Raw genomic sequence first — 24,874 nt, 5'->3', positions numbered from 1 at the left:
TCCTGATTCTGAATCACAAAATATGAAGACAAAGAAAGAGCCACACAAAACTCAAGAGAATATTTAAAATTATCTGCATATACACATTCAGGAAGTAGTTTGGTACATTTTCAATATAGGTTCATTTTAACCCAAATATCTCTACATAGACGCATTTTACGGCATAAAACAAAAGGCCTTATGATGATTTCAAAATGATCTTACCCCCTAAAAGAAATAAAATAGTCAAAAGTAATTCAGATTCAAGAACACAAGACTAGGTGATGCTTCAAAAATAATTTATTAGCAATAAATTAAATATTTAAAATATAACAACAGAAGTCATATCTTAAATTTTGTAGCCACTTTTTGTTTCACATTAGAGCCCGTGTTTCACATATATACATTTTTTTCCAATGTGCCTTTAGACAGTGAAGAGGCTTTGTTCTTTTATTCAGCATCTGAATTCGTAGTAGTTTTGTAAAGCATGTGGTTTGACTGCAGGGGCTCCACCTGTGCAATCCCTTTATTATGTGTGTCTTTTCATTGATACAAAAAAAATAGTAAATCAGTTAATTTGGTTGTTCTGAAGCCCCATAGCTAATGCAGTCAGGTAAAAGATTTTTCATGTTCCCAGACACGACACAAATGGCAAAAATGTATGTACATTTTTACATACTGGTTCTATTTGCCTTTGAAGGATGCAGCAGGTTTCTTCATATCTCTAGTTGCTATTAGTGATTTCGTTGCTAGCCCTGAGTACAGTACATCCGCTCTGTCCTAAACTTCACTCACTTTGCCTGAGCAGAGCATCTCTGAGCACTTCTTTGAGACACTCGATTTCAGAAATATTGCAATATTCATTTAAAAATATTACATCACAATAATGCTCCTAAATGTTAATACAAGGTTCTGTTATGTTTAGTGTGTGATTAAGAACTACATGTCAGCATTTCCTACAAATGATTTTCTCTGCAATCCCTGCAAGGCATTTAACACAATATATTCAAATTTACTCAACAGCAATGATAGTTATTATAATAATGAAATCAATATAAAGTCACTTTAAGCATCAACATGACTCAGGCTGCATCTGAACAGAGGAGAGCAGTACCTGATCACGTTGCTCTTTTTTTATCCGACAGAATAATGTAAGAATTTAATAAGTTTAAACTCATTGGCCAGCTTAAAAAGTCTGGCTGAATTCTCAAAAAGCAAACCGAAGTTATGATAGTCCACAAAAAAGTACCTTTATAAAATAAGAGTACAATAAATATGTTTTTTTCTGCTTCTTATATAAGATACAACATTAAACAACTTTCTTAAACCAATGTTTAAGCAATTAAGAATGGACATTACAGCGAGATTCAGACAGATTTTTCTTAACTTACTTAAATTATGTCTTAAAATTACATCTGCATGGAAAAACACACAGCATTATCTTTATTTTACAGTGTAATGCAACTATGATGACTAGTTTTTGGAGGGGCAAAATAAATAGCACTGTATTTGTTTCATGATCTCCACATAATAATAAATTACAACCAACAAATTTTTTACATGTGCTGTAAAAAAAAAGCTTCTAAAGTCCAAAAGTGCAACCAACAGCATCATACTGGCATTTTACTTCATTAAATAGTTTAAGAACATTTTCCACCACCAGCCACAATTAAACCGTCCATCCATGGTTAGTGTTCAAACACGGCACAAAACATTTTACTGTAGCTCTTCCTTTGTCCTCGGCGAGCAGGAGGTTTCTCCTCAAAGAAAATAGATTTGGTAGTCATATTTTAGATTTAGTGATGTGATTAAACATGACTTCTGTCCTGAAGGTGCAATAATTTCTCTCCATAGAGGAGCCCTTCCAGAGGTTTCCTCTTTTCTAGATGTACAGGTGATAACCCACCTGGGGTGCTCAGCCTGTCTAAGACCAGACTCGAGTTTAGTTGTTCCTCTGACAGCGATAACAAAGGTCTCATAACAAGGTCTGGATGATGCGTGTCCTACCCAAAGCAATGAGAATTAGTTATCCAGTGAGCTCGCTCCTCCGTTGGTAGCAGCAGCCTTGGATTTTGATTTGCCTGATGAGCGGAAGGAGAAGCGTTTGATGAGACGCCGGGAAAAACTGCCAGACGTTTTACGACTACTGTTGGAAGCAGCGGCGAAGTTATTGCCCATGTTGGAGATGTCTTCGTGGGACTGGCTGAGGCAGGACTCCTTCTCTCGATGTCTTCTGCGGAACAACAGCTTCGTGCCGCTCTGTAGAAAACTCACTGCAGGAAACAGACAGCACACATCCCAGAGTTAGTGGCAGTCCATTATTAGAACAATTTAACTACGTACCAGTTTTACAAATTAAATGCGTGATTTGCTGACATAGCTCCCTAATCAAAGTGAATTATTGCTCCTTGGCACTACATCCAATGACAACCACTTTATACTGGTCTTGTATGTGCTGCAGTTTGGCCTCTAGAGGGCACCATACACAGCCGTCAGTAACTGCTGCTAAATCTGTAGATGCTGAATTGATGCTTTGTGGTTACGTAAGACCATACAACATTTGTTCGTATGTAAATGATACCATTCTATTTAAAAGAATAGCAGTGAGAGTTAAACATGACAACTAAAATTTATATTTATTATTCACCTAGGTAGCTCAATTGGTTGAGCGGGTGACTCATAAACAGTGGCTATAGTCCCTGACGCAGCTGGTTGTCGATTCCAGCTCACAGCCCTTTACTGTCTGCCTCTCTACTAACCTATGTAATAAAGGCCAAAAATATAAGTTAAAAAAGTTTATCTATTCTTTCATTTACATTTGAATGAATGAATCTCTGCCTCTGATGATTTTAGTGCACCGACCAAACATTGAACTATCAGGACCTTTATGATCCTTGAGGCTGCGGGTTTCCAAGGCACCAGTGGAACCAGTGTCTGATTCCACGTCATCCACAGATGGACGCTCTGACACGTCAGACGGTGTGGTTTCGTCTTGGTCCGGGTGATGTCCCGCCCCGTAATGGTTGCCATGCATGGCTGCGTCCATGGCTGCAGCGTAGCCGCTCGATATTGCACAGTTCTCCTCTGATAGTGGAACCTGACGAGGGAGTGAAGCAGAGTATATGAATGTATGTTAGTAGTGAATGAAATTCCAAGCTAAAAAAACACTCCTTGAGATCAGCATTTTTCTGACTATTACACTATATTAACAGCTCACTCTTAGAGGGTCACAATAGTCAGCCTCCTTAGATTTCATTCTAATGTGACCTGAATGTTGCACTGATTAGCGTGTCAAGTGCGCTGACTTGCACTCAGTATGTTTCTACAGATTTCGAGGCAAAAATGAGGTCAGAAGATTCTCATTCTGCTACAAAGTGGTCCAGAGGGGGGCTGTGGACTAAATATAGATCACACTCATTTTGCCTGGCTACATGTCATTGTATTTTGGATACCTAGTGGTAGTTGAAGGCTTACTGCTTATGAAACCTGAACAAAGTCTGAACATTTTTTTATCATTTGTGACTGTAAATAACTGATATTGTAATGACGGCAACACAGTCACTGAAAATGAAGTTTTCAAATCAAAGTATTTGCACTTAAATAAATACAAGTACAAAGTAGGGAGGGACGGTTTAGTTTTAGCAGTTACTGTATAAATTCTACAAGACACAGAGTCGGTTCTCTGACCTTTGACACACCCGAGATGATTAGTGTGCTTCTTTTTGTCGGAGTCTTCCGAACTACTTTGGACTCTGTCAGCTGCCGGATGGCGGTCTCTGCAACAGGATCCAGGCCATTAGACAGGCGGCTGCTCTCTGAGCAACAAAAACATAAATATGTAAATAAGAACTATACTACTAAAGTGCAATGTACTGTTTGTCAAACACATACACATGCAGATCTTTATGAAAACACTCTGTTGTGTTTATCATGCTTCTTTTGTTCGTTGCTTTGCGTAAGCTAGTAGTTTCCCTGTGTAAACCTGTTGTAGAGATATGCGAGGAACCTGCACAGACCCATGATGAGTACCGAAAAGAGCATTTCTCTCAACTCATGTTACACTGCTGCTTGTTGTTTAGCCTACTTTGCATCTCTTATGTAAAACAATGTCTGGGTTTCAGTCTACAACTCACTGCTGGGGTTTGGGCTGCTGCTGCCTCTGCCGTCAGACAGGATAGTGGGCTTCTTCTCAACCACCTCCACTTTGGATGGAGAACGCATGGGGGAATCACCTGAAAGACAGCACAGCTATTAAATTCCATTGTTAAGATTATTTCAACACTCTGCTATCTGTTGTTGAGCACCTACACTGGCACAATGAAATACTTTACACTGTAAACTTACCTGGGCTGCGATCAAGCTTAAGTCGAGACTGGACGGTTGTGACAGTAGTGACGATGGTTCCATCCGGCATAATGGTTCGGTCCACGTCAACTTTCTTGGTGGGTGTGAGTAAAGACCGAAGTGGTAAAGCACTATGGGCACTGCGAGGCTCCTCTGTTTCCAGATAGAGCAGCTGGAAGAGTAGAAACAGACACAAAATGAATCCCTGCATGCAATTACACAGAATCCCACATTTAACAGTGCAAAAAAATCTTTAGATTGGGTGGAGACGTCGTTAAAAAATAAAGCACTTTAGTTAAATTCACATTTGGGCCTGCAGGGAATGTTAGATGATTACTCAGTAGGCAGGAGGGATCCAGTAGAATATTTAATGCATCTTTTGAAAGAGAAAAACAAATGACACCAATGTGAAATGTAACCCTGCAGAGATTAAGCAGATGTTCGCGTTGTCTTTGAAGACATGTACCATGTAGATTGCAAAACAGAAAAAAAGGCAACAAGTTGGCTGCTGAAAAGACATCTGCACAACAACAGGCATGACAACAGGCTGTATCGGCTGGTACACAGCACTCCCTCTGCTTTTGTTGTGAATCTCTGATACATTCCAGCTTGCCTGATGATAGATAATAAACTGTGTTGTAACTGTATGTTTCAAAGCATGACGCTCTCTTTGAAACAGTTTTGTCGATTTTTACAGGAATGCAACCCATCTCATCACTCACTTCAGCAGTGATGGTAGCGTTCGGTGCCAAGCCGTGGCCGGGGCTTATAGACAGTTTGTGTTGTCCAGTAGGAACCTGTCTGTGGAGGTCCAAGGCGATGGAGGCGTGACCAGGCAGGAACTCTATCAGGTTTAACACAAAAAGAAACTCTTAGCATATTTGTATGAACAGCAGGAAAGCATGAGGCCATAATAGGAGCTTGACATTTTATACACCTTTAAAAAAACGCTAACAGAGAGCATTACAGCCAGTCTGCCAGCAGTGCATTTTAGGCAACGATGATTTTGCTTAAGCAGTCTAAACATTCCTGCTGATCAGGTTTCTGAACAGCAGCCAGTAGTAAATTGGTATTGAGCTATGCCTTACGTTCCCTTTTGCCATTCCGCTCCAGAAGTCTTATTCTGAGCTCCTTGGTGTCTGGGCCCAGCTCCCTTCAACACAAAGGACACAACTGTGTTACAGTTAAAATGACACACCACTATGCAAAAGTTAAATTACATTAACCCCAAAACCTGCTGGGGGGATTGAAAGGCATGTACTCATACAATATGCATATGTGCAGTGATATTTCATCAAAATCACTTTGTCTTATTTAAAAAAAATGCCAGAAATAGAGCATTTGCCCTTACCAGATTCTGTAAAAACCATAAATTATGTGCTGCTTCTTGCAACTAAACAAGCATTAGAGACTCAGCTGTGATCAACAGCCATGTTGCAAAAATTCAGGGATTTTTCAGTTGAACTGGATTGAACTGCAGGATGTGTTTACACAGAACATAAAGACAAGTATGAAAACATACAATAACAAACCTGCAGAATGTAAAGTCACCATTTTATTTTCTAGTACTGGCAATGCCTGGAACACTTGGAAAGATGTATGAATGTTTTGCAAGTTGATTCCGTGTTTTTTAAAAACAAATTCAATATGCCTTTTTCTTTTCTTTCTATTTATGGCATTATAAATTTATTAGACATTTTAGTGTTTTCTCTACTTCTAGCCATGATTGTACTGTTTCCAGCAGAGGGGTTAACTGAAACAATGCTGCTTTTTTCCTTTAAAGCCACAAAAACCCATAAAACTTCACTTCAGATCTTTAGTACTGCTTATGATTATACAAGCCATAGTCAAGTTAAAAAGTAGAGTTTGATGTATTTACCACTCTGCTTCGTCTTGACTGTGTGGGAGCAGTTTAAACATATCTGACCCACCAACTGTCACATTCTGGTTCTCATGTTGCTAAATCTAATTCTGTACATTGAAGAGCAAAGAGATGAAAAATACAAAAACGTCTCATTTGAAATGACCAAAACTGTTGCAGCTTGTAACTTAACACAAAGCAGTGTGATCCTGAAAAAAACTGTTCCGTCAAAGTAAGAAGCTGACTGAGAAAATACATTTTTGGACATTTATTACTGGCGAGTAAAGACAATCATTACACATTAACATGACTGCATTACACACAGCACCTTACATTGTAATTTCTTCACTCCATTCGAGTGCGGCGTTGGGGTTGCCGGGTGCAGACAGGAAGCGGGTTGTCCTCTCCGCCGAGGGTTGATCCAGGTTAAGGACGCAGCACACCTCCCCCGATCGAGACCACTGACCTGCGAACACACAGTGACGCAGTGAGACCTCGGCAATCAGCAGGAAGCTGGGCGGAAATGATCCGGCGCTGAGGGAAAATACCTGACCTTTACTTAAGGTCGCCCTGAGCTGCCGGAGGAGCAGTCGTCTCACTAAGACAGTCTGGGATACAGAGTTCAAACCCACTGAGAGATGGTCCATGGGGGCCTGGGGGTGTCAAGGAAAAAGGGTGCAGAGCTCAACGGCATTGTCACTTTAAGCACATGATCTATCACACAGCATCCAGTCAGAGTAACTCAATTGTTTCAGAAAGGGTAGCGACAAACATATTTCTCACCGAAGGACTGGGCGCACATGTTTTGAGGTTGAGCACCATCGCTGGGTGAGTGCTGAATAGAGTATCCTCGATCAGCCCCTTAATCATGTCCACATCTACCTCACTGTCAGCGCCCTGAGAAAAGAAATAAGCAACCGATTACTCACTGATGTGTTTTGAACTGAACTCGCTGCAGACACAATCATCTCAATCCTAGTGAAACAGAATGTAAGTGTTTAATGTGGCTTTAATCTAAAAACTAGTTTGTTTAAAAAAGCATCACATCTTTGGGGAATTAAACCAATCTCTTCATATTTATATTTTTACATCATCCTTTCATTCCTTGTTTATAAACTCAGTGTGTGCCCCTGCAGAGCTGTCTACAGCAGGGAAAACAATTTATTGTGCTAATTATTCCGTTAATTCTCAGTTTATTAACTTTGGTGCTGCCTCCGACACAAGGCTATAAATGCCACACACATTTACATAACGATATTCAAGGCATCACAGCATTTCCTTCATGACTCATAATAAGTTAAATGGGATGGAAAGTGACTCACATGCAAAACACGACGTGCTGACAGATTTATGAAAAGAATGTGACAGAAAGCATGAGCAGTAAAACATTGCATAATTTCCTTTCTCTGTTTTTTTTTTGCAATGCATGCACGCTTTTGGATCGTAAACAACTGAACGGCTTGGGAAATGTGACCTTAATTGACTGCAGGCATATCAAATTAGTGGTGTCGGTTTTAAATGTTCTCACCTGTCTCTGCAGCTTGCACGGAGACACGGTCAGAGAAAATGACGGCTGCTTGGAAAGATTCCAGGATATCAGCAGACCCTCGTCCTCTACCTCCTCCAGGCTGGCCGTCACCTGATGCAGACAGACAGGGGAAGACAAGGTTGGAGAACACTTTAGATGTAGAAGCAGACAGCAAGTTAACAGGCATGCAGAGACAATAGTAAGGACTCTGTGTGAAGCCTGTTCCAGCTGATAAATAATTAACACACAGTTTCATTTTGATAATTTAGTACAAACAGTCCTCCTAGAAGAGGACACCTTTTGTCAGCTACTTCTATAATTCATTTCACATGTAACCCTCCTGTTGTCCTCATTTATGGGCACAAAAAATATTGTTCCCTTGTCTGAAGAAAATTCAAAAATTCTGCAAAAAAATTCCCCAGATTTATAAAAAAAAATTGCAAAATATTCAGGAAGAAAATTCCAAAAATTCCTTAAAAGTTTCCCTTAAAAGTTTTATTTAAGAAAAAAATCACCAAATTTGGCAAGAAATAAAAATTTTAAAAATAAAAAAATTGCAAATATTTTGAAAAAATAAATAAAAATCTTCCAAAAAATCCTTAAAATATCTAAAGTGCTCACATATATATCAGTTCAAGTTCTAATATTTTCTTTAAGAACGTTCAGAAAAAATCAACCAAAATCCACCGAATTTTGCTGGATTTTGGTTGATTTTTTTGAGAATGTTCTTAAAGAAACATTTTTTTTTCAACATTTCTTTTTTCCACCAAAAAAATTTCAAAAATTTCCCAAAAATGTTGAAAATTAGGACGTTTTCACTGTGAAAATCTAGATTTTTTTCCCCCCCACATTTTCAAACTTTAAAACGGGTCAATTTGACCCGCATGATGATACGAGGGTTAAAGAGCAATGCATAAGTTGAATTTTTCACTCATTAAAAATTGGCAGTGATGCAGCTTATAGTCTGGATTCACGGATTTGTTAAAGATTTCTGTATCATTGCAAGATAGCGGCATGGTGTCACTGTAACTAAGACAACAAGTGAACACTACGTCAGCTGCCTGCCGACGATCACATGACTGCGACTTCAAATCGACCCCAACGGACTTATCGGGACTTATCTGCCGGGAATGATACAAGGAGCAATTGATCAAATTGTGGGGGTGTTTCCGAATCTCCTCAATACCCGCCGCCCGCTACATATTTAGGTCACAAGATTTGGTATGTACACATGCATACACACACCTGTGCTCAACGCGAGGTCATTTCATCTGTGGGTACATTGACATTCAATGGCCAAATTCTATGTTGCCGTGATTTTTTTGAAATTTGAATGTTATGAATTTTTTCAAGATTTCATCTGTCAGAGATGATACAATGACTGAGCAGCCCTGGCGGAGTACGGCATTCTCTGAGTGCTTTTCTTGTTACCAGATATTACAGAGTTTTCTCCGCCTCATCGCCCTGTGTAAAAGTAAGTGGTAGTGAGTCTGAGCAGCTGTGACTGGAAAACTTTGTCTTTTTGCTGTTTTTTTGTATTACACAGTTTGCATCATAGTGAATTACTGCGTTTGTGCATGTCCCACGAACTCCACCTTGTCAACACATTGAGGCTGCACTTTCTTAGCTACTTTTTATATCTTGTGCATTTTGTGCAGGTGAACAGACTTCAGTACTGCATCTGTAATGAAAAGTGTGTGCAGTGTGCAGTGTGCTCGGAGGATCATTTTCCCAGAGAGAGATAATGGAGTTCTGAAAGAATGTCAAAGTCAGGCCATGTGAGACTGATTGCGGGTTTTAGCTTCTGGGTCACACAACTTCTTCAGCTCCACAATCAGCAGCAGCGTCTGGTACAGCTGTCGATGTGAGCAATAGTTGTAGAGCCGTAAAAGACTGTGCTTGACAAAAATGCAAACAGTGCACTCTAAGTCTTCTTTAATGGTTGCAAACATAAATTAGTGAGCACTCTTCCAACTTCTCTTAAGTGGCATCGTAAAACAGTCAGTTTACATTGGAGAAGTGAGATATGACTGACACCAGCTGATCCTTGTTGATTAGTTTCTGGTACGTAAGTATTAAAAGACCCATACTGTTGCCCTTTTTCAGCAAATTAAACAAAGTCTCACTTATCCAGAGGATGTGTCTTTAAATTTTCAACTCAAAATACAGCAAAGAACGCAAATGTCACCATGACTATATAATCCCTGGTTTTAGGTCTGCTCTAAACAGGTCTGTAGCTTTAAATGCAACTGAGCTGCCGCTGTACATGCACCCGCCAGGAAAGAGACCCTCTCTGCTTCTGTGATTGACAGTGCAGAGCAAAACAGCTAATACGTAAATGTATATAATATCAAATGTGCACAGCTTTATTGAGAATTTTATGGTATTTTCGTGCAGTTTAATGTGAGCACAGAGAGCAGGAGAGAGTGAATAGAATTAAACTCTGGCTGAAGTTTAAACACAGCTGTCAACATTAAACACAGAAACCCACCCAGTCCTTGTTTTTTGGTTTCAAAATGGTCTTAAAGTTTCCATCCTCTCTATTGTCCCTTGGCTTTACATTTTCCACAGAGCTCTGACTTGTGGGCATGTAATCAAAGCGACTGGTAATGCTAGCCACATTAGCCACACAGCCTGCTAACACTTAGGTTTTCCTGATTGTTGTGGTGACACTGCCAGCAGTAGTAAAAATAAGCTTCAGTTGCAAGAAGTGCATGAAGAATTTTGTATTCACTCCTACAGCCAACAGCAGAACATTTAATGAGCTTTACTCAACACTGAGACATTTCACAGTTAGCAGAAGCATCAGCAGAATGTAAATAAACCTGGCAGACTGAGAGGCGGCTGCACTTTCTGGTTGACATCGGAAGCAATTAGAGGGCAGGATTATACCAAGTCTGATCTAAACAATTATTGGTTCGTTTGATGGTATGTAGCAGTTCAGTAAATTTTTTACTGACTTTTTAAGCTAGGAGACCTGCTTTTGAGAAGCTTCAGAAATGGCAGAAGTAAACAACCACAAGATACAATCAAATTATTTTTTCACCATATGAGATATTTAATCCTCCCGCCACTATTAAACTAGCTTTTTCTCCCTTTTGTGATGTCACTACTAAGTCATGTTTTTTTCAGACAGGTAAAAAACTCCACTATAAAAACTACTAAAAATATAGTTGCCCATTCATTTCCCCCACCCATCAGTTCATGAGGGTTTCCAACCTGCAAGTTGCTCTTTAACAACAGTTGCAGTGGTGGTGAAAGGGCGAGATTTTTGTGTAAAATTACACATTTGAATAACAATGCAAATGACGCACTGACCCTCTCATTTGTTTTGTCCTGTTGTCTGTGAGGTCTGACCTCACATGTACAAACTGCAAAAATCCAGGTGATTTGCTTTAGTACCTTTGCCACCATTGGTGCAATAGTGATCTGATAGGTGTCCATGGAAACGGCAGCATGTGACTGCTGGGTGACCGTCACAGGAAATGTCACCGTGTCGACGCAGCATTTACAGTGTAAAACCTGCAAAACAAGAAGAGGACAAAACTCATCAAACACACTCCAATTAATTGCTCCAATTTAAATTTTCTGGATGACTGAGTGAAGATGGCAGCATTGGAAGTTTTTACATAAACTCCAGAGATTACTTACCATTCTGTTGGCCGACTGGTCAGTGCAGGTCACACTATCTATCGCAGAGGCTGTGGTTAACTGGAGGCCACTGTCAAAAGTGATCTGGATTGAGCTCTGGTCGAGACACAGGAAAGAAAAATTTCCTAAATATTACATAAGAGAGAGCAGAGACACTTGGGGATGACATGAAAGATTGTGCACTGCACTGATAAAGCCCTTAAAGCAGATTGCTAGCAGCTTGGCATAATTATTATGGACTTTTAGTCAATTAACAAATGGAACATATGCTGTATAATACAAAATAAAATGCAAATTAACGATGCCATTTAATGAATTTTAAGCATGTTTGGAATTTCTGATTTACTCTGAGATTTACTGATCATGTCATTCATATACTGATCACAAAATGCAATACTTAAAATTTAAAAATCACATTGGTACTCTTCCCTGGGACAATAACCACATGATCTGTGCAGAAACTGGGATGTTCTAGTAGGCTGCACGAAAGAGCCGGTTTTATTAATGTGCGATCAGTTTTTCACATTAAATGTTCAATATTACGTGTTAAGTCTGATGCCGAAAATTTACACAGATCAGCAAACAATCTTGCTGTTGCTGGCAAACGCAAACTCACTGAATTTACAATGCATGGCAAAGAACTACAGGGATTTAAAACCATGCAGCTCTGTGGATTAGTGGACTCAGATGAGTACTGCCTGAAGATACTGGCAAACGCATTACAACATATGTTTGACCAAAGGGTGGTATGGACAAACTAATATGAGCTTTTGCATTGCTGCAGAAACTATAGGCTGCTTTTCATTGAACTGGAACTGGTTCAGGCAGCTCAGGCAACCCCACGCCTCAGACCTGACAGCAGCAACCATTATCAAAACTGCAACAGTCAATGCTTAGTCATGCTTGCAGGCAAGGCAGCTTTTCCTGCGTGAGCGTGAGACTTGGAGGACAACAAGAGAATCTCCGCTTTAAGAAGAAGATTCACCAGAATCACGGAGACACCAGTGGCCTACTGTCACTGTGTGAGTGTGCCAGACGGATCGGTTTTATTGGACGGCTTTAACTGGCTCAGGAGATGCAAGTGAGAGAAAACAAATCCCCTATTGTCAGGGCATATGTTCCACTAGGTCCAAGTCCAATCTGCATCAAACACAACAGTGGAGGCGGGGCAGAGGTGGGAGGATGATATAACAAAGTTTGTGGTGATGTGTGAGCGTGTGTGCGTATGTGTGTGTATGTCAGTGTTCCAGCCAGAAGGGCAGGAAGCCAAGTGCAATGCTGCAAGCTTACGTAGGCTCCCTGGACTAACACTGCAGTCACATGACTACAGCGTACAACCGGCTGTGTTTACTTCGGTCGGCTGGAGCTTCTAAAACTGCTCAGTCACCCAACCGTTCATTGCATCTGAAGTGCAGAACAAATGTGATGTATTTCAGATTGGGATTTTTACTAGTCATGTGGTTCTCATTATGTGCAATAATAAGATTTTTGTGTCACTACACCAACTGGATCTTTGCAACAGACTAGTGAGTCATTCTGCAAAAATGAGTTTGACAAACGCAAAACAATATTTCATTTTTAGATTTTTAATTTTTTTTACATTCATTCATTAGACAGCTGCTGGTGCAGAATTAGACAAAATATGTGGAAACGTCCAAAAAATATGCCTTATAAGAGTCAAATGAGGGCATCACATTTACAAGGTATGTCTCTAAACCGCTCGACCACCAGAAAACAAAAGCACCCTCAAATCCACATCCAGAAAGAGGAAATGTCAGACTGCATTTACAGCAAATATTTGCAGGTTTTTTTTTGTGCCCATGATAAAAAGAAACTGACATTTTTCTATTTTTGCAATTTTTTAGGAAACACAGCAGAATCACCAAGATCTGCAATCATTGTCTGCTATTTCAATCTAATAGCTAAGGTCTAGACTGTTAAACTAGTCGTAGATTTAAGGTTTGAATTCATTCAAGGGAGTTTGTGTAGATCATTGGCTTTATTGGTAGCCATCTGGTGCACTGTGGTGTTGTATATCGTCCTGGCAGACGCTACACAGCCCATTTTGTCATGGAGAGGGTGACGCTGGTAATGTAGTCACTGATTTGTCCTTGTAACCACCGCTATTCAACAGTGTGTGCATGTGAGGGGTATTTCTGGAAAGAGACAGTTCCTGAGGACATCCACGGTGTCACTTCAGGTTTATCAGCGTCACCCCCTTTGGGTCCAGCTGGCTGAACGCCTCTGAAGAGCATGTGGGTCAACCAGAAATACACTCCCCCTGTGGCTTTTCATGACCCTCATCCTCGTTTCCCGTATTTCCTGTTAGTTGTGCATATTTCAGATTCAGCCTACAAGATGGTGCACAGTTTGTGACGTTGAAAAATCATCTCTTATGTATTCTTTTTCAATTGAGCACAACCACACATAATGTTGACGCTTAGGCATTTTTAAAAGTAAAAATTAGCCTTCATTAAAAACACACTGGTTTAAGAACTTGAAATGACAAAAATGCTAGCATGAGGGCACATGCTAGCCCTTGGAAGCCAGCACATGCCTTCATGCTAGCATGGCTGAAAAACAAAGAACTTGTACAGTATTTATTTGTCATTTTATGTTGTTAAACCAGTGTGTTTTTTAATGAAGGTCAAATTTTCTTGCCCATTTGCTTCACATATTAGCATGCTATTGTTATAATTTAGTTTCACAGTGCTGTTAGCAGAATTATAAACTTTTGTAAACTGCAATTAGCCAGAGACAATCTTGCTACACTCGCTGGCTAACTGAAGTGCCTTCTTCCAGTAGGTGTAGATTTCAGGATCGACACAGGGGATAAATATTTCAATAATTAATACACATGCATTTGTGAAAAACAAACCAAAAAAAACATGAAAGAATCAGACAACTTTTGTTTTTAACATTAGCTTCTGTATAATAGTGCTAATGGATATAATAATGCCTTGACATTACTGCCAAAACATAAATAAGAATTATAAGCTTATATAATCACTGCACCTTGGAGAAATCTGAATTATGTAGAGGCTTTAATAAAGTTTGATTCTGTAATTCATTTGAATAATGTCTCAGCCAGTTATAGTCCAAATGTGTCAATTTTTTCAGTCTGCTTCTACAACATAGTTTAGACTTTTACTGTTCAAAGAATCATAATAAAATATGTTTTGAATTTGCATTGAGTTTATGACAGAAGCTATTAAAGTGTAGAAGGTTTCAAATGACCTCAAATAAATTAATCTATCATTAATTAATGGGTGCCACAGGTACATTTAAAGAGGTTATCTCCCTAAACAAAAGACACAAAAGAGGGCAAAAGAGATCACGCCTATATGTGTGTTGACTCAGCAGGGATAATATTACATAAGAAAAGTTGATCTACAGGAAAATATCTGAAAGCAGTACAAAAAGAGTGAGAGCCATATTGTAATCGCCACCTGTTCCTGAATATTATGTATTCACACAAAAAAGCATTTCATAAACTGTTGCAGTATGATGTGTCTCATACTTAGAATTTCCTGGGGATGACCTCTTGACCCTTGCTTAATGTGCCCCACCCCAATGTTCAAATGAAACCTCTACACCTATGCCTTCTCCTTCTTGTAAAGTATTTTGAACCATCCTCCCATCAGCTATTAACCATTCATTACTGGATAAGATTAAGTGTGTGTTGTCTGAATATAAAGTGGTTTTATATTTCCAAATAGATATTCATTATAATGTTTTGAGAACTGTTCTTCTAGCTATGCATAAAACCACTAAAAGTAATCTACCAAATACATTAAAACTGAAACAAAACTGCAAAGATACTACGATGTTAACCATTTACAATCTTGCTTGACTTCACAATCTGTTCAGGTACTACACAAAATCAAAATAATGCAAAAAGTCTGTCTCCTTGTAAATGCTGAGTCAAATGCTGAGTCAAAGCAGCCTTCCTCGTAGATTAATCCCTGCCACAGAAAGAAATTACCCCTCTAGTAACATTTGGCTGTTAAAGTAAAACTGGCTGGTGAAGTTGAATCTCATCAGCAGCTGCGACTGAGGGATAAAAAGGTTAGTTTCCTGCGCTATCATATGAAATGAGCGCTGAGTGCTTAATGTCCCCTGTCGTTAAGAAGGAACCTACTTGAGCATAATCACAGGGCATTAATCATCTACCAGCAGCTCGCAGGCAGGGAGGGAAGAAACTAACTGTGTCCTCGAGCTATTCAACAGACTCTTTATAATTGCAGATTGTGAATGGACAGGGAGCTTCCTTTCCTGCAGATGCACATGTTTTGTTCTCCACTACCACCCAGTAACGACGGCTTGACATCATGTGTCAGCTGCAGATGCACGCGCAGTCTGCTGATGCGTTATGATCTGCAGTTCTGGGGAGACTGACCACTCCAGTCCTTCAAGCCTCATCTACAAACTAATCCAGCCGGAGATGCCTGACGAGCTCCATATCAAGTCATTCCTTCTACGGCAAGATTATATCCAGAGGTTCACCCAGTAATACTTCAGCAGACAGACATTTTTGCTGGATAAACAACTGAGTCATGAAATGAGCTGCATCGCGTGGGGACTCGCCAAGGGTGCAGGAAGAGGCAGAGAAGAGTGCGGATGATGTTTAAATGAAACGAAACCACGCCGAGCAACACATATCAGATGAAGTTATGACTGGGGTGACAAGTGAGCATTTGATATTATTGCACCTAATCCTACTTCATAAAGTATTTCCAAGTGGAAGCGCAATTGAAACTAGAAAAGCACTCAGAGAGTGCAGACCTCCGCCAAGGATAGAAAGGAAAACAGGAAACCCATGCAGTAAAGGATCATGAGCTGGAAATGAACCTGCGTCTCTGACACAGTTCTGTTTAAGAATCACCTTCTTAACCTGTTGAGCTATATGGACACCTTGTTCCAATTTGTTGGACGACATACTAACCTATGATGTTTATTTGTCATATTTTGGACCACATACTAAAAAAAACAAAAACATACTATACTAAAAAATTCAAAGTGATCCAGAATCCAGGATCCTTTCCGGATTGCCACCAAAATTAAATCAGCTCTTCCTCTTACCATAGTCTACATCCCCTCAAAATTTCATGTGAATCTGCCCAGGTGTTTTTGAGTTATCTTGCTAACAGACAGACAGACAGACAGACAGACAGACAGACAGACAGACAGACAGACAGACAGACAGACAGACAGACGCCGAGTGTCACATGCATCAAGAAGACATCCTTCTGTATATATCACTACATGTAACCAGCTGTGATGAAGCCTGGGGCCAATCCTTGGTGTACAAGGACACAGAGAGAATGAGGAGGGGGTTGGTGGTGGTAACTATAGGTCTTCGCAAGTGCAAGTTATCATGTGACTAGAAGTTGACTTGATGTATCTTAATCCTGCAATGCCAGCGATGACCCTCCTACTCTGCTTTTTATCCTGGGTTGGCAGTTGTTTTCTCTAATCTATATCTGAGACAGATACTGTATATCAGAGAGAAAAATCTAAGCTTATGACTTGAAGTTTCTCAGAGGAAGAGGCCAGATGGGGCTCTGTCACGAGTCAAGTCAAATCAAGTTATTTAAATAGCACACTTGAAACAACAGATGTCGGCCCAAATGTTTTACAATAGACCAATAAGAACAATGTTACAAATTTACTTTACTATTTTTAATATTAAAGTTAGGCCCCTACAATATTGTGCATATTGTGTATTTAAATATAACTAGCTCCTTATCTCCCCACAACACTCTGTTTGGCGAGCTCATACACACTGAGCTAAATCCCTCTGCAGCACCAGTGTCCTTTGATAGCCAGCAAAGAACACACATATTACATCTTTCTGAGTTGCCGTTTCCCTTTCCTACTTCAATATCAAGTAAATCCCGCTACAATCAAATCTAGACACCTAAACAAGGATGCATTTGTAGGAAGCATTTGGTGCCGTTTATGTAACAACCCTAAATCCTGTGTCGGTATTCAGCCCTCTGAATCATTTTTTAGTCTCATCTTGTTCTTTCAAATACTGAACTTTGGGGGGGTCAGGGTCAGGCCTACCCTCGGGAGTGTTTTGCAACAAGGACACAGCATTCTGACAACACTGAAAATCAGTGAGACAGCATGAGGATCCCTGACTGATATCACCGGCTGCTGCGGTGGACAGAATATCGATGAGCACAGCCATATGAGACGTCTGAAATCAGTGGTTTTTAGAACTACAGACAGGGGCCCACTATTGCTTATGAAATCTTCATGAAAAAAAAGATTATTAAAACTTGCTATCTCTATAAATAAAAGCACACCCTCCTGCACCCTTTGTCTTGGGGACTTTGTTTCGACATGACAATGAATACCAAATTCCCACAGTGAGAGGTGCAAAAAGCTTTCTTTTCTGATTACATAATGTTGACACACATTACTGTGATCAGCTAGCCTAGCCGCGCTAGACAACCCACGGCAGCGAATTTAATTCTCTGCCAGGGTGGGTCTAGTTACCCTCCATAAGGCTCGAGGCTGGATTCTCCTAAAACTGGCCGGACGAATCACCATGAAGTGTAGAGTCAGAAGGCGGGCGTAACTAAGTGACGACAGAGGCGTGACGATTCTGACAGAAACAACCGGAAACAACTAGCCTAGCCACGCTAGACAACCCATGGCAACGAATTTAATTCTCTGCCAGGGTCGACATCAAAAACGTCAACAGTCGTTGAGCTCCATTAGCACCGACTCTGAATAATCTTTCTGTTAACATGTCTGTAATATACTTGAGCTTCACCCATTGACTGTATAAATAAGGCTTCACCGAACGACCGCATCCTCTGATTTCTGGCGCTCTAGGAGCCTATTCGTTGCGCTGATTGGTTGTATACCTACCCAATTGCTGCAGAGGGATTTGATAGACAACCTTTTAGCCCGCCTCCCTCCCTGTCAAGCGTCCCTAGACCCTTGTGCCTTCAGAACATGGGTCTAGCAGGGCTAGGCTCGTGATCAGCTACACTTACTAACTGGAATACAATGGTATGTGTTATGCATGTAGAGTCCTGTAATAAATATCACGTTTCACAATGACCTTAAGAACAACATGGCCTTAAAACCATTATGTGATAAGCCACACAGTCTGCAAGTTATATTAGCTCTTTTCTCACGCCACGTGTGAATAAACAGCCAGTTGTCTGTGTAATATGTTGTGGCACATTGCCAAACCGAGGGAAGACCTTCAGAATTTATTTCTTCCACAGGTCTTGTAGAAAAGCAAGCAAAATCTGTCACAACAGACTAAAGCTGGTGGTAAATAATAGTCTAATCTACCGTCAACGTTTGTGTCATGTAAAAATGCAATAGGTGCTTGTAACATGAATAAAATTCTTAAATTCATACACCTTTATATTAATCATTGGAAACTGCTGAGTAAAACAATCTTACAGAAATGTTTCAGCGCTCATCCAGAGAATTCAATCCTGACATTCATCCTCATTCATCTACAAAATTCCCTAAAATGGTCAAATACCTCCAGAGATGTGAAGGACATAATATGATGGTATAAATAGCATGAATCTCTGGTGGCAGACAAATGTGCACTATTTATATCATTTTCATGTAATATATCATTTATTTTATCTATTAAATGAATAGTTCAATACAACCATGCTCACATGTTAATCGACTTTGTTGCCAAGACTTACATAAAACGCAAATCTCTTGGAGGAGCTTGTCATTTTTACTCGTAGTTTTTGTATGAAATAAGTAAATAATATGTAATGTGTAACTTAGTAAGCTATAGAAGTGTTACTACCAAGGACTGTACATAAGACATGGACCTAGTGACTGTGGCCATCTTGCTCTTTTGAAGCTGTAGGGTTTGAGTAAGCAGTGATCTGAGATGTAAGAACACTACACTCAGCAACCTATCACTCACAAGGCCCTTCCCTAAAACATACACTGCTTTAATGCCTATTTTACTCTAAATGGGACCACCATGTACGTATAAATATCACACTGTATATGTAAAGGCTTGAAACAATTGATTGAGGCCATCAGAAAAATGTTTGCTACAGTAACAAATTAAGTAAGACGTGGGGTCTTTTCTAATATACTTTAATACAATCTCAAACCAGAGGAGTCGCCTCCTGCTGGCTGTTTGAAGGAATGCAAGTTTAAGGCAATTCTGTGTTGGTTTGACGTTTCAGATCTTGAAGCTATGTCCATTACTAATACAGATAATTAATCCAGAAACAGCTTGGCAAGCTGTTTTCATCTACTTTCGGTCTCTATGCTAAGCTAAGCTAAACAGCTGCTGTTTGTAGCTTTACTACAGCATGCAAACAGGATCAATTGTTTTTTTTTACTAAAAATGTCAGAAAATAGGTAAGAATGTCCATCACTTACAGCCACAAGAACTAAACCCCAAGATATTTATTTTACCCTTATATGTTTGCTTTATGTTATATATAGATACCATATATTATGTAAAGACATTTCTATTTGAGAAGTCTTTTTGTTCATATGTGCTAAAAAAAAAATAGCAAAAAATAATTCTAACATACTCAGTAAAAAGAAGACTCTGCTGGATGACCATACTGGGTTCTGCAGAGGAAAATACTTTGCTGAACCCTGAGTGTTGCTTCAACTTACCCATGCAGGCTCATTCAACTTGCCTTTATTTGGGTAAATTTCAGAATAATTATTTAAAGACTTCTGTCAGCACCAACCTTAAATTCTGAAGAGGTACTTAGGTTAATGCTATAAAGGATTTGTGTACTAATCCCCACATGATGACATTGAAGCCGTATCTTCATCGTGCTGCGTTCCTCCAGGGTAGCTCATGTTTTGCCTGATGTAGAAACATAATCATGAATTGCAGGCTAGAGGACAACGTGAGTCTTCAGGACCGTAGTATGGGCGATCAGCTGCCCTCGTGTCTGTTTTCAAAGTGGCCACAGAAACCTGCCTGGCGGGTGGCAGATGCTTATTGTATGTGAATCTATAGAATGCGATGCCACTCGCTTCCTGCCACTTAATACTTTCCATATCTGCACAGAGCCATACAGCAGGTTTTTCCAGTCAGGTTTTCAGAGAGGAGGTGAAAAGCCAGAACATAAAATGAACAACATTACAACTGGGACGCAGTTACCTGGCTATTACAGCATGATACAGCTCAATAGTAAACACAGATACTTACTATCACAGCTGATGCTTGTGTGGTTCATGCTAGGAGGACACTATAGAGATGTGACCTTTACATTTTAAGACAAGGATATAGAAACTCAAAGCTCTTAGATTACACACTGCAGGTACGACTATTTAATAAGACATGTTTGTCTTTTTTTATCTACCATAAGTATAGTATTCAAAGGTTCATTAAGAATCTTTCAGTTGATTAGCATATGCCCCAGACACATTTAGAATAACAGATTGCTCTGCACGCTGACACAGCGGCTAGCAGATATTTTATTGTGATGAGCAAACTCACAAAGCTTTGGCTCACACACTCGGTTCACAAACTAAACACCACATGGGCAAACAGACGCAGGCAGCTTGCCTCTGTCTCTTCCACCACTGATGCACATGCACAGTCTGGAAAATTATCTCGCAATGAACATCAAACACCTTGTTTCAACTTCTTTCTGTTATAGCAGTTAGTTTAAAGTCTTTTTACTGGGGTTTGAAAGGATCTCATAAACCTAAAGGTCGTATACGTAGTCATCACATAATTAACCGACAGAGAAGCAAGCATTAGTTATCCACTTACAAAAAGTATCCATAGCTACCTCCTTCTTAAAAAACAAAACCCTTCAAAAGCGCCCCATCTAATATCCTAAAAGCTTCCCTCTTGTTTTATTGCTGCCAAATGGTTATGTAGTGTTTTGTATTGTGGTTTACTTTATATGACTTAAAAATCACTACATTCGAAGGTAAATACAGTGTAGCTGCCACCTGAGATCTCCATTAAACAAAGTGTCATTAAAGACTCCAAGGTTTACTCAAGGTTCACTCCAGTGTTGTGGAGTTTCTTGGTAGCTGACAGCCACAAAGGTCACAATGGATCAACTAATTAGGCCGTTGGAAGATAACTAAGCTGGCAGCCTCCCAGTTACTACAGTGCATTAAAGAGAGGGATTTCCAAAGGGCCAACACAAAATGAGTCTAGATGAAAACAGATACAGGGAAAGCTCACGAGGCTTAATGCTGCATAGCAACACATATGTGGAATGCAGAGAAAATTCAAAACAGCACTGTAGAGTCACACGAAGCAAACAGTGTTCAAAGCCATGTGCTGCACTTTAGATGACTCCAAACACACAGACAGTCACAAAGAAATAATTTCAGCAACAAGGAGAACGAGGGATTGTGAAACAGACTGTCTGATCTCAGTATCATTGAGTCAGTTTGTGGTCACACTGACAGACAGAAGCAAATGAGGAAATACCTTGAAATAATGTGTGTATCTGAGAGAACTGGTGCTGCATCCTCACTTGGCCTATTAGTGCTGAGTCTTCTATTTCAACTTCACTGCTGTCTTTTGGTAGCTTGTCTTTCCTTTTGGATGCTAAAAACAGGTAACGTCCCTGAATAAATACTTCTCTGGTGTCGAACATCTGAGGGCAGGCTTTCAATCAGCAAAAGGTGAAGTGACCCCTATGAATCAGAATCGAGTGTCGTTTGTTGTGTACCTTCACCAAACGGATTGATCTGACCCCTTTAAACTCTCGTCCAACTCATCTTTCACCCAACACACACACAATCGGTTCATAAGCGGGGGATTGGAGGATTCATCTCCTCTTCCACTGCTCACAGGAAACACCTGACTGTGTGGCAGACTTTGATTTGCACACATCAAAAGGAGCTATTTAAAAGCAGAAAGACCTTTAGAAACTCGCAATAAGCCTCTAACAAGTGGTAAGTGTCTGCAGAGCTGACCACAATGAATCAATCATTAATGTGTGAGGCCATGCTGCAACTTTCTCTGATACCAAAAGTAAAGGTTATGAGCTGCGGGAAAGGTCACTCCACCATTTTTCTGTCTTGAACGACAACATTCCCAAAGTGATGGAGCACACGCATCCATTTTCCCCCCATCAGACTATTTTTATGAGGAGTGGGTGTAACTGAGGCTGTGCTGACTGGTCTTGCCTCTCGACTCTTTTGTGCATTGATTCAGAGCTGTTACGCAAGGCTCTGCCCCCCCATCCTCTCACCGATTAGAGACACTCTAACTCCCACACCTCCACCTCCCTGCCCACACGTACTTCAAGCGCACATGGGCACACCAACTGTATCAGCTCCTGCTTAAGAATTAATGCCTCTGATTAGTGGAGTAACCTTAAGCGTACTATTCCACACGCTGCCATCATGTTTGTTCAGCTTTGATCTGCAGCATGATGTGTGATGCACCTCCTTTGATTACTCACCCCATGTCTGCAAGCCTGCTCATTCAGAGCTTTGACCCAGGTCCTCTGCCAGTGCTCCCTGAAGGACTTGAAGGAGAACAGAGAGGTCAACAAGCCTTTAACCCCGGCCTCAGATGCGGTTCCTCCATCCCGGCAGGCGCGCAGCTTCAGGAGGAAGCTCCACACACCTCCAGCCAGGCTCTGAGGAGGCTGTCTGAGCTGCCAGGCTGCCTCTGTCCTGACCTGCTTAGCTGCCTTCCTGGATCTCCACAGCCGCAGCACAGTCAGCGAGTACTGGAACAGCCATCCCAGCACAATGAGCAAGGAGGCGAGGAAGAGACCAACCAGACACAGCCAGCTCAACTCCTGGAGCTCCATCAGCGCCTCCTGGAGCCTCTCATACCATCAGGTCCAGATGGAAATATCAGCTGGAGCAGATCAGCTGCCTCTAACCTGTGAGTGGCAGCAAACACAGTCAGCCTGGTTAATGGGGCTCTGATACATCCCCAGGATGCAAAGACACTGCGAGCACCTTAACTTGCTTATTTCAGATGATGACAATAAAACGGCTTGAGTGTGCTTGAAGCAGGAGCGCGGTGCGTAAACGCTGCGCAGATCTACAGAAATGAACCATGCACGGAGCGCGATGCTGCGCAGGTTAATTTAGAAAACTCAACAACTGCAGCTTCATACCAACCTGAAGTTTAATTTAAACGCTCCGAGCTGTGGGCTGCAGGTGATCAAAAGAAGCTGGCTTCATGGCGAAACGGAGCGGCTCCAACAACAAATGTGTTTGTCCCATGTCCGAGTGTTCAGCGAGGTTTCGGCTGGTGTCTCTCTGCGGTCACGGATCGGTTCAAAAACAAGCCCGGTGTCTCTGTTACTGCATTACAGGCTCCAGAAGGTTTAAAATCTGCGCTGATCGTACCCTCCTACCTCCGCAGCCCCTCCAACAGCGACGATCTGACAAAGAGCAGCAGAGACCGGCAGGAGGCGCTGCAGCGAGAAGGAAGCGGCCTTCAAAACAAAAGCACAAAACATGGATCCAAAAATGAGAATATTATTTTTAGCCCAATATCAGCTGAATGTTGGCGATGTTTTTTGCTTTCTGGTTTATGTTGTGAATTTTCACCACTTAAATACAACATCCTCTGCAGTTTTACAAAAGTTTTACGTTTCTGTCTCACAGAAGGAAGGTCACAATCCAATTCAACAGAGTTATTTTTGTATTTGTTTATGTTGTGCCTACATGATGCACAGTTTTTCTTAAATACATATGTCATCTCCAGGTATTTCACATACTAAGGTGAAGATCTCACAAAATTATAGCTAAATATTCCTTTGGTTTCCATTTGAGTAAGCATTTGACAACCATAAAAAGAAAAACTCCCCTTTATTAGGAAGAAATTTCCAGTAGAGCCAGGCTCAGAAAGGGCGACGAAATATGATCTAATTAAATGTAATAAACCATAGTTGCAAAGTACTCAGTCATTTTAATAAATTCCTATCTAAGTAAAAGTATAGAATTACTATGATAATAATCTATCCATCCATTTTCTATACACCGCTTTTTCCTCTGTAGGGTTGTGGAATTAAGAGAAAAATGTTGTACTAATAACCAGATGTGACATGTTCTGCATTAAATGCCACCTGTAGCTGATATAGTGGACTTTATTCAATTATTAATATTCATTAATTGCTATTGATTGCTATTTTAAATACTTTATATATGGCCATTGTGTACCATTGTAGATAAGCTGGTGCGCTTGCAAATAGTAGCTGCTTCTTAAGATGTCAGATAAATTTATTGGGATAATATTTTCATCTGAATTGTAGTGTAATTACAAATGTCTCAAAATTTTACTTAAGTACAGTATTTAAAACTTGGTTAGTTTCCACCAGTGCACACTCTCTAAGAAAGAAAGAAAGAAAGAAAGAAAGAAAGAAAGAAAGAAAGAAAGAGCGCTACAAAAACAATACGTTTTGTCGAGAGATGGCAGAATTTCCTTCTACCGAGGACAAGCCAAAGAAGAAGACATTACTTCCGTGTTTAGTAAACGTCATGACGTCACTGCGTTTTGTCAGGTGCCGGAAGGGTATCGTAAAATGCTT

At 40.4% G+C, this 24,874-nt stretch overlaps 1 protein-coding gene across 2 annotated transcripts; it reads right to left on the bottom strand.

Moving 5' to 3' along the window:
- Positions 1 to 261: 261 nt before the first annotated feature.
- c2cd2l (c2cd2 like) lies at positions 262 to 23,751 on the bottom strand. 2 transcript variants are annotated; one of them, XM_022212273.2, is made up of 15 exons: positions 23,460 to 23,751; positions 22,784 to 23,215; positions 11,364 to 11,459; positions 11,115 to 11,234; positions 7,713 to 7,823; positions 6,968 to 7,081; positions 6,738 to 6,837; positions 6,518 to 6,650; positions 5,412 to 5,476; positions 5,046 to 5,167; positions 4,324 to 4,495; positions 4,113 to 4,211; positions 3,667 to 3,755; positions 2,863 to 3,076; positions 262 to 2,252 (listed from the first exon to the last, which is right to left on the bottom strand). In XM_022212273.2, exons 2-15 carry the CDS (start codon positions 23,138 to 23,140, stop codon positions 2,002 to 2,004), a joined length of 2,043 nt encoding a protein of 680 aa, XP_022067965.2. In that variant the 5' UTR covers positions 23,141 to 23,215; positions 23,460 to 23,751; the 3' UTR covers positions 262 to 2,001. The 2 variants fall into 2 exon arrangements, with proteins under 2 accessions (XP_022067965.2, XP_022067964.2); XM_022212272.2 differs by having other exon boundaries at positions 3,667 to 3,794; positions 23,460 to 23,750.
- Positions 23,752 to 24,874: the final 1,123 nt, after the last annotated feature.

Source organism: Acanthochromis polyacanthus, chromosome 17 (genome assembly GCF_021347895.1).
Source record: "Acanthochromis polyacanthus isolate Apoly-LR-REF ecotype Palm Island chromosome 17, KAUST_Apoly_ChrSc, whole genome shotgun sequence".
Taxonomy (NCBI): Eukaryota; Metazoa; Chordata; class Actinopteri; family Pomacentridae; genus Acanthochromis; species Acanthochromis polyacanthus.
The sequence above is the reverse complement of the archived record's forward strand: the minus strand, read 5'-3'. Positions and strand labels throughout refer to the sequence as shown.

What these genes read in the sequence shown, in the direction of transcription:
- c2cd2l (XM_022212272.2), bottom strand. Translation starts at nt 23,140, where the DNA reads ATGGAGCTCCAGGAGTTGAGCTGGCTGTGTCTGGTTGGTCTCTTCCTC. An exon ending in TTGCACCAATGGTGGCAAAG is followed by an intron (nt 7,824 to 11,114) that starts GTACTAAAGCAA and finishes TGTCTGCATCAG; the next exon opens with GTGACGGCCAGCCTGGAGGA. An exon ending in TCATCTCGGGTGTGTCAAAG is followed by an intron (nt 3,077 to 3,666) that starts GTCAGAGAACCG and finishes CTCCCTCGTCAG; the next exon opens with GTTCCACTATCAGAGGAGAA.